The sequence below is a fragment of the Lepisosteus platostomus genome, chromosome 11, assembly GCF_059453375.1.
Source record: "Lepisosteus platostomus isolate fLepPlt1 chromosome 11, fLepPlt1.hap1, whole genome shotgun sequence".
Lineage (NCBI taxonomy): Eukaryota > Metazoa > Chordata > Actinopteri > Semionotiformes > Lepisosteidae > Lepisosteus > Lepisosteus platostomus.
The window spans coordinates 38785488-38802315 of record NC_142621.1 but is presented as its reverse complement, the minus strand read 5'-3'; the positions used below and the strand labels follow the sequence as shown (position 1 = coordinate 38802315).

General features: G+C 35.2%; 1 protein-coding gene across 14 annotated transcripts in view; it reads left to right on the top strand.

Moving 5' to 3' along the window:
* myocd (myocardin) overlaps nucleotides 1–16828 on the top strand; it is a 166423-nt gene that overhangs the window by 148672 nt on the left and 923 nt on the right. For 9 of the 14 annotated variants that reach the window (XM_088599600.1, XM_088599595.1, XM_088599605.1 and 6 more), the window contains 8 exons: nucleotides 219–344; nucleotides 1026–1291; nucleotides 2103–2256; nucleotides 2536–3486; nucleotides 3604–3753; nucleotides 4306–4434; nucleotides 4970–5027; nucleotides 5997–9368. In XM_088599600.1, coding sequence (XP_088455726.1) covers nucleotides 219–344; nucleotides 1026–1291; nucleotides 2103–2256; nucleotides 2536–3486; nucleotides 3604–3753; nucleotides 4306–4434; nucleotides 4970–5027; nucleotides 5997–6556 — 2394 coding nt within the window. In that variant the 3' untranslated portion in view covers nucleotides 6557–9368. Of the gene's footprint in view, nucleotides 1–218; nucleotides 345–1025; nucleotides 1292–2102; nucleotides 2257–2535; nucleotides 3487–3603; nucleotides 3754–4305; nucleotides 4435–4969; nucleotides 5028–5996; nucleotides 9369–9854; nucleotides 10110–16828 lie in introns of those variants that run through there. The other 5 variants (XM_088599599.1, XM_088599610.1, XM_088599597.1 and 2 more) reach the window with 4 other exon arrangements.

Genomic DNA, 16828 nt, shown 5'->3' with positions numbered 1-16828 from the left:
CCTATTGTAAGTTAACATTAGGCATCTGCTGTATTTGATTTTTTATAAGTTAAAGCATTATTTTTCTTATATTAAAGTATTATTTTAGACAGTTTTCTATAGCACTTACATTTAGCTTTTTTTCACAAGTTAATGTGATTTTTCTTTCCTACTATTCTATCCCTAAAAAGGTGCCTGCACCAGTCTTTCCAGTTCACAAATAAGTTTGTTTTCTTTAGGGATCCCAAAACCGAGACATTAATGGACAAACTGCTTCACCCAACAACCAGACAGCCCAAGAAGAAAGTCCATCCATCATCAGCAATCAGTTAACCCCACCTATACCTGTTCCTGCTATTGCAAAGGTAAATGATATCTATGTTCTTATTTTTGTTATAAAAAATATTTTAAGTGGCCTCCTGGGTGGTTCACATGATAAAGACCCTTGTCTGAGCACCAGCTGAACTCTGTGGCTATGTCACTAACTGACTGACCAGGATTTTGCCCAGTTCTACTGAGTTTAGGATGGGATTATTTAGCCATGGCTCTTGGAACAGGCATGTAGTGCTGTTGGTCAGGGTGTTGGGGCTGTATTACCCGATAAAAATACAAACGTCTCTAAGATGAGAAGGTCAGAGGTCTCTGCTTTCACTTCCCCATTCTCCACTATGTGTGCCTCCACGGTTCATACTGTAGTTGCAAATTGAAATGTGGAAAATGATACAACTGGCTATGTTAATATAGAATGTATAAAAAATAATGAGCTATTATAAACAAAAGCATATTTTTTTCAAAAAGACCTTTTTAAAGCAATAAATATTGCTCTGCACTCTATCATCATATGGCTAAAACGTTAGTTAAGTATAAAATAAATGTTAGATTAAATTAAAAAAAAATAAGTTCTAACGTAAATATTACAGGGACTAGACACAATGTGTTTTAGTACTGTTGCTTATTCTTAGATAAGAGATTTTGCTATTAATGTTCTTGGCCATTTAATACACTGTGAACTTAAAATCCTTTCTTTTTATCATTCATCTGTCAAGCAGTCAAAGACATCAGATAAGAATCGACACAAGAAACCCAAAGACACTAAACCCAAAGTGAAGAAATTGAAATACCATCAGTACATTCCACCTGATCAGAAGGCAGAGAAATCTCCTCCACCTATGGACTCTGCCTATGCCAGGCTTCTCCAGCAGCAGCAACTCTTCCTGCAGCTCCAAATTCTAAGCCAACAGAAACATCACCAACACCCACAGCAGCGCCAGCAACACTTCAACTACCAGACCCTGCACCAATCCCAGCTCAAGTGAGTACTTGACTGCAGTTCTAGCCAAAATCTCATGTTCAAACAACTCTTAGACAATTCATTATAACCAGGTTTAAGCATGTTGTGATTATGTATTTAATAAATTGTAAGTCAAAATAAGCAAGTTTTGTGTAATTTCGAACCTAACAATGTCATAAAACGTTTCGGAGAAAAAATGTCACCTTTTCTTCAATTGTAAGTACGTAATCTTGGATATTACTTGTTAATCTTATCCAAAATAAACACTGACAATGAATGAAATTAATTTTATAGAGTACATATTAATTTACCATTTAATGTTTACAATAAGAACTATTTGTATTGTACTTTTTAAAAACTAAAAGGAGGAAGCTTTCAGTCAATAAATAATGTGCCAGGAAATACAGAAGTCAGTAGAATCCTATGTTACGTGTTCATGGTTGAAACTATCTCTGTACAACATGCTTGTATAACAGTATCAATCAAAATTTGATTAGCCTTTCTCTGGTGACTTATATTGTGAACTTTAAAAACAGTTTCAGGTATTATGATAAGACAGGTAAATACATCAATCAAATTTTGATTCCAAGCTATTTACTGATCAAAAGGTACAGTCAAATTCTTGTCATAACTTTGCTGCATAGGGCAAGGGATTTGCAGGCTACTTGCAGGAATATCACACCAGGCACCCATATACTGTAGGGTATTTTAGACTTTTATTTACTTTTAATCATAGTGAGTTTATATTAGTTTAAAAAAGTTAATTTAAAATAAAAGCGAGTGGAAAGTTGTTTTAAAATCTTCACAGGCCTCCACATATTGTTGTATTTAGGCAATCCAATGAATCCCTTCCAAGGAATACAACTGCTCCAACCAGTACTATGACAACCAACACTTTGTCACCAGTGAAAAGCACATATTCTGGACAAACACCCATTTCACCAATAAAGCCAGGGCCTTTACCGACCAATCTTGATGACCTAAAAGTAAGTATGTTTCTTGTAAGAACAACATGAATCTGTTATTAAAATACATTTGCAATTTAAAAGTATCTTTATATTGAATTGTGCCAATTATTGTAAGCAAAAAAACCTGTCAGGAACACAGGTTTTTTTAATTGGAAAAAAAGATAAGTAAATGGCTCAGTAACTTTATTTTGAATTATTTGGAATGTGTAGCACTGAGCAATGTAAGACTCCTTTCTCCTCTGTAAGCTAACACTTTTGTAATGGGACACACTTTTAATTTTTCAATATTTTTCAAAGGTGTCTGAGCTGAGACAGCAGCTGAGAATCCGGGGCCTGCCTGTATCTGGAACCAAAACTGCGCTCATGGAGCGGCTTAGGCCTTTCCAGGATCCCAGTGTCAGCCCAGTGTCCAGCTCCAGTGACATTACCACCGTCACGTTCCCAGTAACTCCCAGCAGCTCAATGTCATCATACCATTCTCAAAGTTCATCAAGCACAATGTCCAATGGGTTCTACCAGTTCAGCAGCACCAGCTCTACTCCTCCAATTTCACCAGCCTCTTCCGATCACTCTGTCAGCGGCTCTTTGCCAGACACCTTCAGTGATGTTACCATGTCCTCTCCACAGTTTGCCCTGCAGCCCTCCCCTGCTCACATGAGTGCTGACGAAGGGCTGGCCGGCAGCATGAATGGAGGTTGCTTGCAGACTGAAGGTGAAGGCCTGGATGCAGAAAAAGACAAAATGCTGGTGGAAAAGCAGAAGGTGATTGACGAGTTGACCTGGAAACTCCACCAGGAGCAACGGCAAGTAGAGGAACTCAAGATGCAGCTCCACAACAGGAAACGCAACCACAGCCAACAGGACACCCAAGTCTCCCCTCATCAGCAGCAACACTTCTTTGGTGTTTCCATTAAGCAAGAGCATGTAGTGTCCAGTTGTCCACTCTCCTCCAAGCAAATGAAAAGTCCGCCCAGCAGCTGTATGGAAAACCTGAACTCCATGTCTGGCTTGACGAGCCCCCGCTGCCTGGATTCAGCCAGTGGAAGTCCAATTCTGTCTGCCTTCCTGAGTCCCCAGTGCTCACCACAGCACTCCCCGCTCACCAAGTCAGCAAGCAGTCCACAGCACAGCAGCCTGCCTCCATCCCCTAACACCCCATACTTGCTGTCCATCTCACCCACTGCACAGACTGGAGATTGTTGCAGCCGCTCACCACAGCAAAACGGCAACAGACAACGGACAATACAGGTATACAGGAATAACATTTACAGTAAATACACAAATAAATGCATCGTTCTTCAGTCTGACACACACTGGTTCTGGCCTTTTCTAAAGTCACTACCATAGATGTTTCTGTTTTTGTAGGTTCAGCAGAATAGCAGTGGCCAACCTGTGAAATCATGCACATACTCTACTGACCAAAGAAACATGCAACCTGTATTCACTAGTGCTACTGACAATACCTTCAACCAAAGGGATCTCTCTACACCAAGGAGTCCAAATGTACAACACAAGGTAAAAAGAGGTCCATTTGGTGCCTGTCAATTCTAATGTAAAACATTTAACAATTACCTCCTCTAATCTTAATCTGTGCAAAAATAAAGGGCTAAGAAAGGCTAAATAACTGCCATCACATCACCTAACTGTTTTCTGCTTTTCTTTAATCCGTCTCTTTTTTCTTAAGCATAGCTAGTAGTTGTTCTGAGTAATAATGCAAAAGGTTTACAAAAATACAACTGCATTCAAAGCAACTGATCATAAGTTCTTCCCATAACAGTTTCATCCTTTGGACCCTCCCTGCTAAATCTCCAGATGCACAGTGTTGAATACCCCCACCCTCACATATTCTTCCTGTTTATTACTGCTGTTTCCTGTTAACAGCAAACAAGACTGTATTATATCAGGACAGTTTAAATAGTTGTAAATAAGGGATGCCCTTAGAACTGACATTTATGAAAGGATGTAACCACATCCACAAATTTGATCACTTCAGAGAGTGTTCATAACTAGGCTAGAAACTATTTTTGGACCAGACATATAACCTTAACTTTTACTTTTTTCATGTAGATGGCTATATTACACTCTCCAAGACACGTGGGTCAAAAGTATCCAATCTCTTCTGCTGCCTTCTGTAGCTCAGACTCTACTGCATCAAAGATAAAACAGCCCCCCTCCTATGAGGATGCAGTAAAGCAGGTAAACCAAATTTAATGCAAATTCAAGCCAGAAACAAGACACTCAATTGTGCTTCTGATGCAAACATGTAATAACTCATTCTTGCTTCTTCTCACTTCCATCAAAGGCCCTGCTTGCTTTTCCCTGGCTTTCACTTGCATCACAATCCTATTCTTGTCTAGTTATATTTCTGCTCCCTTCAGACAGTTCTGTCAAAGCTAATGGATAGCCCTATTTTTGTTAAAGTACAGCATGAATCAAAATATCAGCAAATACAAAAATGAGATATTAGGGAATATTTGATAGTCTTGAACGGCAAAGTGAATATCTCAATTTACAACAGTGTATTGAAGAGTTGAAAATTGTGTTGTATTAATAGATTATGTTAAGGCTAACTTAAATTAATAACTATAGTTAACAGGATTGCAAATTTCCCATTTCAAAATGTAAAAGACCCTGTTCCTTAAGCAATGGTTTAAACTTTTATATTAAAGCTAAGCAGAGTATGTGTAGTGTTGATTATATCTGGTGAAATAACTAACATATATAATTTCAGCAACTGACCAGAAGCCAGCAGATGGACGAACTCCTTGATGTGCTCATTGAAAGTGGAGGTAAGCAGAGAGGACCCCACACTATGAACAATACAGTCATTAAAATAACAGATTCTATTGATTATAAAGTCTGTTTATTAAATTAATGTGTGTTTAACCGATGTTCAGATTTTGAATTATAATATCCAATTACATATAGTATTTTTAAAATACAGAACCTTTTCACAAATATTTCTAAACTACAGATAAACATGCCATTTTATTCATAATTGTTTTTTAGTTTAAATTTTCATTTCAGGCTTTAAGTTATTAAAAGGGTAAATTTAAAAGACGACAGTGTCAAACTTTATTTTACAAGTTTAAAATTTCAATTTCATTTCTAATAAAAACATGAACAATAAAAGGTCTACATTTGCATTACATAAGCACCACAAAGATGAAGAGTTCAAATTGACAGCTCTTTAAGGTTTTGTGATGGTTTTTCACATTTTGCTGTGGTGAAACTGCCATTTACACAAACATTATACAGAAAGTGTAAATAATGTTCTCATTTTTTAACCAGCCATCATTCAGCAATGTTTAACAGGAGTGCCAGTGAATTATTAATCGAGACAAAAATATCACAAATAAGACTACCTCCTTGGGTGTGAACATACGCCAAAGCGTTTTTTCAAGGTTAAGTAATCTTCTATGGTGTCACTTTGTGGTGTATGAGTTATTGCTTCATAACTGAAAACAGTTTGGGCTCCAAGCTTTACAAGACTGCTTTCCCAATTGCTTACAATATGTTTAATGTAATATATTTTCACTGCTTAAGTATATCCAGATTTCTTTGCATCAGAGTACAGGAAAGGGCATGGTTGAGATTCTTTGGAGTTTAAATATGTATCATGAGGTTCTGAACCCTACACACCACACCTTTGATCGTGTCAGATGTATCATACTTGAATGAAAAAAATCCAATAAAAAGTAACTGTAAGGTAACAATAAATTACTAGATTAATCTGTGCTTTTTCTATGTGTTTCCAGAAATGCCTGCTAATGCCAGGGAAGAAAGGCCCTGTATCACAAAAGTTGTGCCTCACATTACAGTATCCTCTGGAAGCTCCAGCATGCCTGTTCCAAAAATGCATAGGCACTTTGAACACGTGTCCCCCTCCCAGCTTTCCTTGGAGCATGCTCCCAACAATGACCATCACCTTGAGGCTTTATTAAACAGTCCCATAAGCAGAGCAAATGACATTATTCTTCTAAAAATTGGGAGTGATGACGCTCAGCTAGAAGAGGCACCAGAGGGGTTTTCTGGATCCCATCAGGATAAACTGCTGAACAGCCGTGAAATTATGGAAACTCCACTCTCGCCAATGAATGCCAGGGTATCACCTTCAACAGAAGGACAAGGACTAAACTTGAATTTTACAGAAGCACCATGGGAAACCATGGAATGGCTAGATCTTACCCCACCTAGTTCAGCATCAGGCTTTAACTCTGTTCCATCATCTGGACCCAGTATTTTCAACACAGAATTCCTGGATGTGACAGACCTTAACTTGAACTCTGCCATGGACCTTCATTTAGAGCAATGGTGAACATTAAGGTACCCTAAGAATTATTTCAAAGCTTTGTTGCATTCACTATGATTTGATAGCAACACAATGAATACATATGTTAAAAAGGATGACAAGTTTTAGATTGTTTAAGAAATATACTGTACAAGGCATTTGCTTCTATCTAGTTTTGTAGAGGTGATCTGAAAAGGAACGTTTTGAAAAGAGAAAAAATGTTGTCTTGGATACTCTTGGCTAAATACCTAGAGCTGCAATCAGTTGAATGCAGCTATGATTACTATGCATTACTAACTTCCCATTTTGTTCTGGTCCATCAAGACTTTGAGCTTGCCAGGACCACTGTCCTGTAGTCACAGCCATTTGTTACAGGTACGTCTGTGGCAGTACTTCAGTATTATGATGCCAAATATTTGAAGAAAAAAAAACGTTTTGGTATTACTGGAAAAAAATAAATACAACTGAAAAGGGGTTTTATTTTGATTTACCTATTGGCTGAAAGGTACAAATTTACAATTATATAAAATACTTGCTAAACATAAATAATATGTAAATAGTATATTATTTGTATTTTGTAAAAACGAAGAAAATGTGTAAAAACAGGCAGACGTCTCCATTAAATCAGAGCTTTTTCAGCATGTAGCACAATACCACCTACACTGTAGTGCTACTGCACAGAAAATGATAGATACTCCCTGTTTTTATTGTAAATATATGAATGCTCACATTGCACAGTTAGTATAGACCTATTTATCACAAATTGCATTTTATTGGATGTTTTAATTGCAGGAGTGAAAGCATTTAGAAGCTATTCCCTGCAAATATTTTATAGCATTTTGAAATCACATTTGCTTTACATATTTATGAGCTGCACCACATTAAGTGGAAAAGTAGTATATAAAACATTTATTTTTATGAATATAGAACATTTCCTTACACAACAAAAAACATGCATGATTTTCCATGGAAAAAATTGGGCAAACAAGTAGTAACTATACTCATAGATATTCCACCTTTCTCAAAGTCATATCATTTTTCATATTTAAAATGTCATCATTATTATACTCTCCACAAAACATTTTCGAACTGAAAGTACTAAAAAGCTTAAGTTAGTTTTTTAGCTGTCAGATAGACAGCACATAGAAAAAATAAGTGACAATGGAATCTGTATTTTCCTGAAACAGACGACATACATACATTTTATTTAAGCATTTTTCATCCAGCTAAAGTATCCTGCTGACTCCTGATTTGTATATGCACCTTTTAATGGTGCAACTAATATTTTATTTTTAACCTAAGTGATATTTCTATTAAAGGGTGATTTTGTGCCACCCCTTCTACATTACAACCTCATCCCAAACAGTTTAGGATTTTTTCAGTATTGGACACAAAATCCAGGAGTGTGCCTTGATTTATCTTAACCTCCACCACTAGATTGTAGCCCTAGTCTTACTACTCTGGGATCAACTTTATTTCACTTTTGTTAAAAAAAAAAAACATTATACAGAGTACTGCACCATTTTCCTTTAGCAAAATATCCTAGAAGTGCTGAATTTCTCAGATTTATTACTTTCAACTTCATATTTTGCATAAAACATTCCAATATTATATAATTTGGATTTTCTTATGTACGCCAAGTATTATGTAGATGTAGGTCTAACAAAACACAGTTTATTTAAAAAAAAACTCACCTAAAAACATTTTGTAATTTAAACAAAAGAACCTTCTGAATTATTTATATCTTTTTCTAAAATGTTTTTTATTCTGAAATGTTGAAAGTACTGAATAATTTTCTATAAAGGTGAAAAGGTCCAACCAAATCAGCACTTCATTGTAATATCTACCGATTATATCAGTTTGTTAAATGACATTTTATCTTCAAATTATATATCTGGTCTTCCCAAAAGCAGGGCTATACTACTATGTGTTGTTTTTGAAGGGTACATATTGTACTACAAACCTCAGTGACGATAGCCTTGCAGCTTCCAACTACATTGTTATTCTCAATCAAAATTAATATTTATCATGAGAACTGGAGCTAAACACCCATTGTCTCTTAGAAGAACAGCCATGACAGACATGAAAGATATACGGTACGTGAACATTTAGATTACCATTCAAAATCAGATAAACTTTGCTTATTTCAATCCACATATTGGTACTTAATTTAATGGGTGCAAAAAACAGCCATGAAAAATATCAAATAACATTTCCAAAACCTATCTGCTTGTAAGATTTATTTGGTTGTTTTATTCTATGCTATTACAGCACATCTTTCCCAGCACATCATTCAACAATTAATACAGATCAGACCGTTATAAGCAATCATATTCTACGTTCTATAAATGCAATGGAAAATCCATTGTTGCCTTCACCATATAGAAATTAGTAGAGATGTGTGATTTTATACTGTGCATGCCTTCAGTAATCTACATTGAATGTTTTAGGTACTGTGGCACAAACTTAATAGTTTTAAGTTCTGTGACACAAGTGCATTAGTAATTAACCCTACTATCAAAATGAAATGGTATTCTGCTTTAAAAATGAAACAAAGCAAAAGTGAAGGGAATGGATGCTTTGTGAAGTTGTTTAAATATTTGTAATTAAAATAAAAAGGTTTTATATTTTGTGTTTCACAACACGTTTTCCAGGAAACTATATTTTGTATGAAGAAAGTACATTGTGAAAAGCCAACAAATAACACTGAATTTTGTAGAGCTAAGATGTTAGGAAAAGGTGATAGATAACTTTCAGGTGACTGATGTAGAGAAAATTGCAAATATTTAAAAGGAATATTCTTTCAAAAATACAATAAAACATTTTGAAGACATATTAATGCAAGAACCTGAATTTATTGTCTATAAAATGTAGTATGAGCCAGTGGATACTATCGCATGCCAGACCTGCTCAACAGAATGAGAATATAATGCAAAAGCTAAAACAAGAAGCCTTAGATAATGTGCAAGTATATCGTAATAATTAGATACAATTCAAAACTTTTGCAAAGTTATTTGTAATAATCTAATGCCTTTATATAGAAGTTCTTGACTACTCTGTGAGCATTTTGTGCAAAATGCATGGCTACTGTAACACATCTCCCTTTTTAAGTGAAATAGCTTGTGTTAACAATGTTTTTTATTTTATTATACCAATATCAGGGAGAAAAATAATATATTTTCGCTAGCTGCAGTTTTCAAACATCAGTGTTGCTTTGCAGAAAACTGTAAAGATCTTCAATTTTGATCTGGATCAATGTTTCACAATATAAAATAAGAAAATACACAAATTAAAATATACACTTATTTATGGTTTTTTTTCAAAGGAGCACGATATGGGATACAACTGCCAACAACAGAGGCCAAAGAACAAATGTCACTTTGACCAACTCGAAGGGCCAGATTCCCTATCAGCTGACTGCTTTGTTTATTGCACTCTGTAAACAACACCCTTTTTATCTTCATGTGCTTGATCGTGTACTACATCCTCTACATATATAAATACCATTCTTTTCAAGCCTTATCTAAGCTCATTTTGGAATTATGTGTTTTTAATAAATCTTTCACAATATGGTCCTTAATCTGTTCTGTAGCAAATTTGTTCCTGATATTTTTGCTCAATTTTGAACAAAGTTTGAACTATATTATTCTTTAACCAGAGTTTTACAGATATTTCTAAAATGGAAAATAAAATCACTTACCCTTCCTGCTTCCTTTTAAGTACAAAATATAATTTGAGCTACGGATCAACTGAATTAAAGATTTTCCACATTTCCACTTCAACTTTGTAGAAGCACATTTTCAATGAAAGTTTAGTTAAGATGCACATAATATTGGCCCAGACACTGTTCATTCATCTTTTATACACAGTCTTTCATTGACAATTTGTCAGGTATATAATCCTACCATATAATGAATAATTATAAGCTCTTGGCTATTGATGTATTACATAAAAACATGTAGTGAAAAAAAACTACATGTGACAGATAACATTGAAAATCTAAGCTATTTACTCTAGGTATCCCCATTTGAAAGCCGGTAAGTGGTTGTTCTTCACTCTAAGAAAGGTTACAGGTCTCTTGGTCCAGATGGAATTAGGTTTAGTCTGGGTCATGTCACTATCCTACTGTCACTGGGATTCCCAAAATGGCAGTGCACCACGATGGTAGGATAAACTTCAGGTGTTTAGTCCCTCACCCCTGGAGTCTACCAGGAACCCACAAACTGCTTCTCACTTGCACAGGTATTAGAACTTTATATTGTTCATGTTGAAAGCAGTAAAATATACCTCTAAGTTAGTTCAAGACAAATCTTTATAGCCTATTATCTATCCAAAAATCAATTTCTAATCCACTACACCAAGAAACCAGAGCCTATCCCGCCAAGCAATGGGTGCAAGGCAGGACACACCCTGGATGGGACACCAGTCCACAGCAGGGCTCACACAGACACAAACACACACTCACATTAGGTCCAATTTTCCCAGAAACACAAACCCAGAAATGCACATAAACACAGGGAAAACATACAAGCTCAACACAAATAACACCCAAGAAGCTGAACCCAGGGACCCAGTGCTGCAAGGCAGTATTGTTAACCATTGCACCACTTTGCTGCCAACTATAGCCTGTTAGCAAAGTGGAATCTTGTATTACTTTTCATACAATTTATCAGTTACAGTAGTCATTATACTGTATATAGAAAGTTTGTAAAAAAATACATCATTCAGATATTTTTAAATCTCCACCTTTTCTGTAATGCCTATTCTCTTTCAAAATGCATGTCTCAAAATTAGGATTCAAGTCATGAGTGGAAGGTGAAAGTTTCATTTTGTGCCTGAGCAACCTTCCAGAGCAACTACACCAAGGTTTAAGTCTAACTACTGTTTCTAACATTTTATTTGTAGGTTAATCATAGACTGATAGAGACCAACACAGAACAGAGAAAAATAGCTTTCCACTACCATGGCAATGTTACGTAATTGTAGGAGGAAATGTAAATTTGAAGGATTTATTAACTACTGTATGACCTCTCATTTAAAAGGATCATTTAATTTCGACCAACCACCTGCAAGTTGGGAGAGACTAGGAAATTCAGTTATCTCAACTGAAAATAAGATAGTAAAGAAACAAAGGTATCCACTGCAGTCAGTATGACTCACTGCACAAGACGTGTACAGTATTGTCTGCATGATGCATTCAGATGGTTTGCTTTTTTTTCTTTGCTCTAAACAGAAAATGCACATCTCAAAAAGAATGTCTGAACATTTTTTGGCAAAGGTCAATAAATATTAAGTGCAAATATCTAAACAACCTCTGCATTATACCAATAGCCATTCCATTATTTCTGACCCTTCTTTAATGAGATCTCAAAACAGGGACAATATTTTACATAAAATAACAGACATTCTTACTGCTCTTACTGGGATCAAAACGATCAAGCTCTGCAGTGATCAAATGTGTACAACATACACCTTCTATCTGCTCTTTGACAGGTTGTGTAATGTCCAAACATAAAGCATCACTGACAAATAATAAATCTTTATCATACTAAAAATAGTATGTTGTACCTGATGAAGACAAAACTGGTTAACCCAGTGGAGTGGAGAGAGATGAAGAGATGTGTGAAGTCGAAACCTGCGTCTCTCCTGCTCCCGCCTCCTCCACTCTCCCAGCTTTTGTTCTCCTATGCTATTTAATCCTTGCTGTCTGCCCTGTCTTTCTCACACCCACTTCTCTTTTCAGCATGGAATAAACCTATTACTTGTTAAATATGTCAAAATGTCAGTTTAAGAGCTCTTTCTCACATCATGGCATCCTTCCTAAAGTCTGTTGCAATTTTGTGAAAGACAACTTTCTATGAACAGAAGCTTCGGATGTCAGAGACTGGGAATGACGAAGGCTTGGTATGCCTGCCTGCCTGTTTGTAATGCTGTAATAAAAACATAGCTTTATTTCTATATACAAATGGAATTAGTGGCTGAATGCCAATAATATCAACAACTTCATAATTTTTAAATATTTACCTTCACCTTAGTTAAGTTAAATGTATTTTCCTACACTTGAAAAAGCTGCATTTACAGTACTATACTACAAAACTAGCATCAGAAGAGGGTGGACATTAAGGAGTATTTTAAAAATATGTACCTGGAATTAAGACAATTTTAAGCATAAATTAAGATCTTAAAGAAAGTGGATGGCTACTTGTTGAGTGTACTGAAAGCACACTCGAGATGCCATTCTGAAAGCATCTAATTAAGTAATATAATTCATATACTTCATTTCATAGAGACTGTACTGTACATAACTGCACAAACAAAACGTCACTGTATCCATCAGTCACTGAAGCTTTATACATCAATGTTAGATTGTCCAAGAATGCACTTTCCTTCTGAAGCCTATTCTTCAACCTCTACAACATAGTAAGTACATAAATTCCAGTTGTACAAATGATAAACAAGTGATTAATTATATCAATTTAAAACAAAGTTTTTTTGTGTTTTGTTGTTGTTTTCCAGAAGATAGAAAATTAAATCCCTCTGAGAAACCAGCAATCATTTTCCTTTCCTGACTTCTATGCTTAACTTCATATTGACCTTTTCTGACAGACGTTGGCATATTTCATTAAAGTTTAGCCATTATAATAAAGGAGTCTGGAACCTGACCCTACCTGGTCAGTTTTGTGATAAATTAAGGTTTACGCTTCGCCAAGCCTGTCTGATCTGTAAAAGTCAAGCTGACCTACCAACTACTAAAGCAAAGGCTTGAATGCTATATTGATCATCAATCTCTTAGAAATTAATTAAATTTGAATGTTAATGTCAGAAGTTACATCAGCAAATTGTAAGTTACATCAGAAAAAGTAGGCATTTTTCTCTTTATACTGAAGTACCATTAAAGTGATCAACAGTCTCTTCAGATCTAATCAGCACTGCATTTGAAAAATTGCCACAGTTGAATGACATGTAGACTACGCAAACCAATACTGTACAGTATGTCTACTACTACACCATTCACAGTCCAGACTTTCAACTTTCACAGTATTGAGCAGGTATATTACCATATAGTCTACTGTGTGTGAAGAAGTTAAAACAAAATAACAAACAAGAATACTATTGGGAACAACAGCAGGCCCTGCCTTAAACATCAATTTATATAATCAACACAACTTATGATTTTCCTACATCGTTCTCTTTCTTCAGACTTAATGTTTATTTATTAAGCCAGTTCAAAGAAATTGCGTAATTATTTCACTTCGGGGAACTCTTTTTGTTTGTGGTCATTAAATCAGATACTGCCTGGAAACCGAAAGCTAAGCAAACAGATTAGGTAGTTAGAGCTTAATGTGAAATTACATCAAAAAAGCATGTTGTCATCTTTTTGTTCTGATAATGTCCAGAACATTTTTGTTGGTATTTAAGACCCTACCTACTTATGTGCAGCAAATGCATTTCTTAATATAAATCGCTGTCAGCATCAGATTTTCATTCTAATGTATTGAGGCTTTACTCGGCCTTATGCCAGCTCACTGAAAATGTTGATTAAAGTTTGAAACAGGGTCTGTTGAGAGAGAACAGGTGTGTAGGAATCTAAACTTTAGAAAACTCACATCCTAGCTAGTACTGCATATAATTAAGATATTGACACAATAACACACTGTATTCATACAATCCAGAAAACAAAGGACAGAGCTATCTGTATTCTGCATAAATCGGAAAAGGAATCAATAAATTACAATGAATTCCTGGTTAAAGATCAGAGATGTACAGGAAAAGTTAAATAATTTTGCAAATGATCAAGATTAATATATTATGAGCGTTTTCCAGATCAAGAAACATACATTAAGTTAATATATCCAGACTATATATGCTAACCTATCATGGAATCAGCACTACTGGACAAAACATAAGTGATTCTCATTTCTGTATTCAAAACATACTTTAAGTATATTATGCATAGTAGCTGTTGCATTTTGATTGTTGTACAATTTGAAAATGTTATATGTCCTTGAATATATCTTTCTCTACAGTTTTCTTAATCAAGGGAAGGACTGACACATTACTGAAATGCAGAATAAAACCAATAAGAAAAAGACAATCCTGAATATGAGGGCAATTGCAGTAGTAGATACAGTACCTGCACAAACATTTAGAGGAAAATGATTAATTTTCTTATATTATTATATAAGATTATTATTTACATACAATATTGGCAGGCAATACAAAATCATGAAGCACACTTCAATGTGGTTAACAAGACACTCTATTACAACTAAGTTCACTTAGAAGATTTTTTTGAATGAATGCTAGATCTATCACTCAGTAGTCTGCTTAACCATTCTGTTATTCTGTTATCGAGTTTTCCATACAATTATGCCTTACTATACTCTAGCGACGTGAAAATGTTTTATAGCCATGAGATGGCAGTATACTCCTGTTCATTTTCAGGATGTACTGCCTTGATTTCATTTTACACAATTATTATAGTCTAAAGATACTTGTCTATACCACCAGATGGCAGACTGCAGTAATTCAGCACTACCTTTCAATTGTTTGTTTCTGCGTTAGCTCACCGATACTAAAAGGTAATAGTAGCTTTGAGCAAAATAAAAATGATCTTACTTTAGAAATATTTTACATGAATAATATTAAATGACACTATTTAAAAATCAGTGAATCCGACAAGTGTTATATTTCGCAAATGTAAAAATAGTTACTAGTTTAGACATTTAATTTGGTCTGCATGGCATAAAATAATCTAGTAATAGGTTTATTCCATGCTGAAAAAAATAAGAAAGAAAACACAACGTTTCGGCCGTGGAGCCTTCTTCAGGTGTGAGCAAATGATATAATCTAAATTAGTCTAAAGTAAATCTACTTTACACTTTAAAGAGAAGGATTGTAGTCTCTAAAATGTGTGTCGTAGGCCGTGAATAAAATACAAATACAGGTTTAAAAAAACGATTATTTTAAATAACTTGATGTACAGTAGTTATCTTAACCATAGTAATTTATACTTTTTACCTTATTTCATTCACAGAGTCCTTCGGTTTAGTTATTTGTATTTCCATTGATAATTTCTAGAAAAAATATAAATATTGAGCAAGTTTATTTGCTTTTTAAAATATCATACCTTTTCGGTTTAGCATCTCTGTAAACGTGAAGAATGTTTCTAGAGACTGCTTCAAACAAATGTCTTGTTTTTCCAGTCGAGTCTGCAGAAGAAAAAAAATGACGTACTGTAATCAAACATGTAAATACTGTTTCACAGAATTTCATTTTAAAAAGCCTGATATTTAAAGAATTTACTATTACAAGCTATTTAATATACCAGTGGACCTGAAGAGAATTTCTCCCCCCAAAAAACGACGTCCTTCATTCCTTTAATAATTACAATTCAATTACTATTAAAAAAAAACTATCCGTTTTAAAGAACTTAAGTTTCTAAGGGTTAATTTAAGGGTTCGTTCTAACCCTGGAGGGCCTCTGAGATGTCTGGGATATTTAAGCTGTTAGACAAACTTCTGCTTAATTAAGGCATTTTTAAACTCACATGAAGTTAGATAATATTAGTCATTAGTATCAAGCCTCAGGCAGTTCCCATGTTTCTTATCCATCTCCATATAAGTAGAATCTCAGGATATCTGCAGAACAGGGCAATATGGTACAGTAGCACAGTGGTAAGTTAGCATTGCTGTCTCACAGTGTTGGGGCCCTGGATTCAATTTCAGACCTGAGGTGCTATCTGTGTGGAGTTTGTATGCTGCATTGGACTGGCATTCCATCCAGGGTCCTGACTTGTGCCCATTGCTTACCAAGACAAGCTTTGGCTCTCCCCTCATTACCCTGTATCCCTGTATTGGTTAAAGCAGTTATAAATTGAATGGAAAGAAAATCAATTTTCTTTCATATGGGAAAAAGTATACAGCTATATCCCATACAGTAACAGCAAAATGTTCAAATTATCCTTCGGGCTTATTTTTGAGGGCAGATCTTCAATCCTAGAGGGCCAGAAGGCTTTTGGTTGTCTTTTCATCCAAGTCCTTAATTACCTAATTGAACTGTATATTTTCTGTACTGAAGAGAGCTAGAGATTTACAGAAACCTGTAAAACCTGTTGGATAGCTGATCTTGAGGACTAAAATGGGGTCCCCCTGAAGAGCTTTTACAAAAAAGCTAAATTTCTGCTTTGGTGTGAAACAATTCTACATGTGGCTGCTTACAACTCAACCTACAGGTAAGTGGTTCTCTGATGGATGGACTTATGAATACTTGAGAGAGATTAAAAAAGCCCAGTGGTAC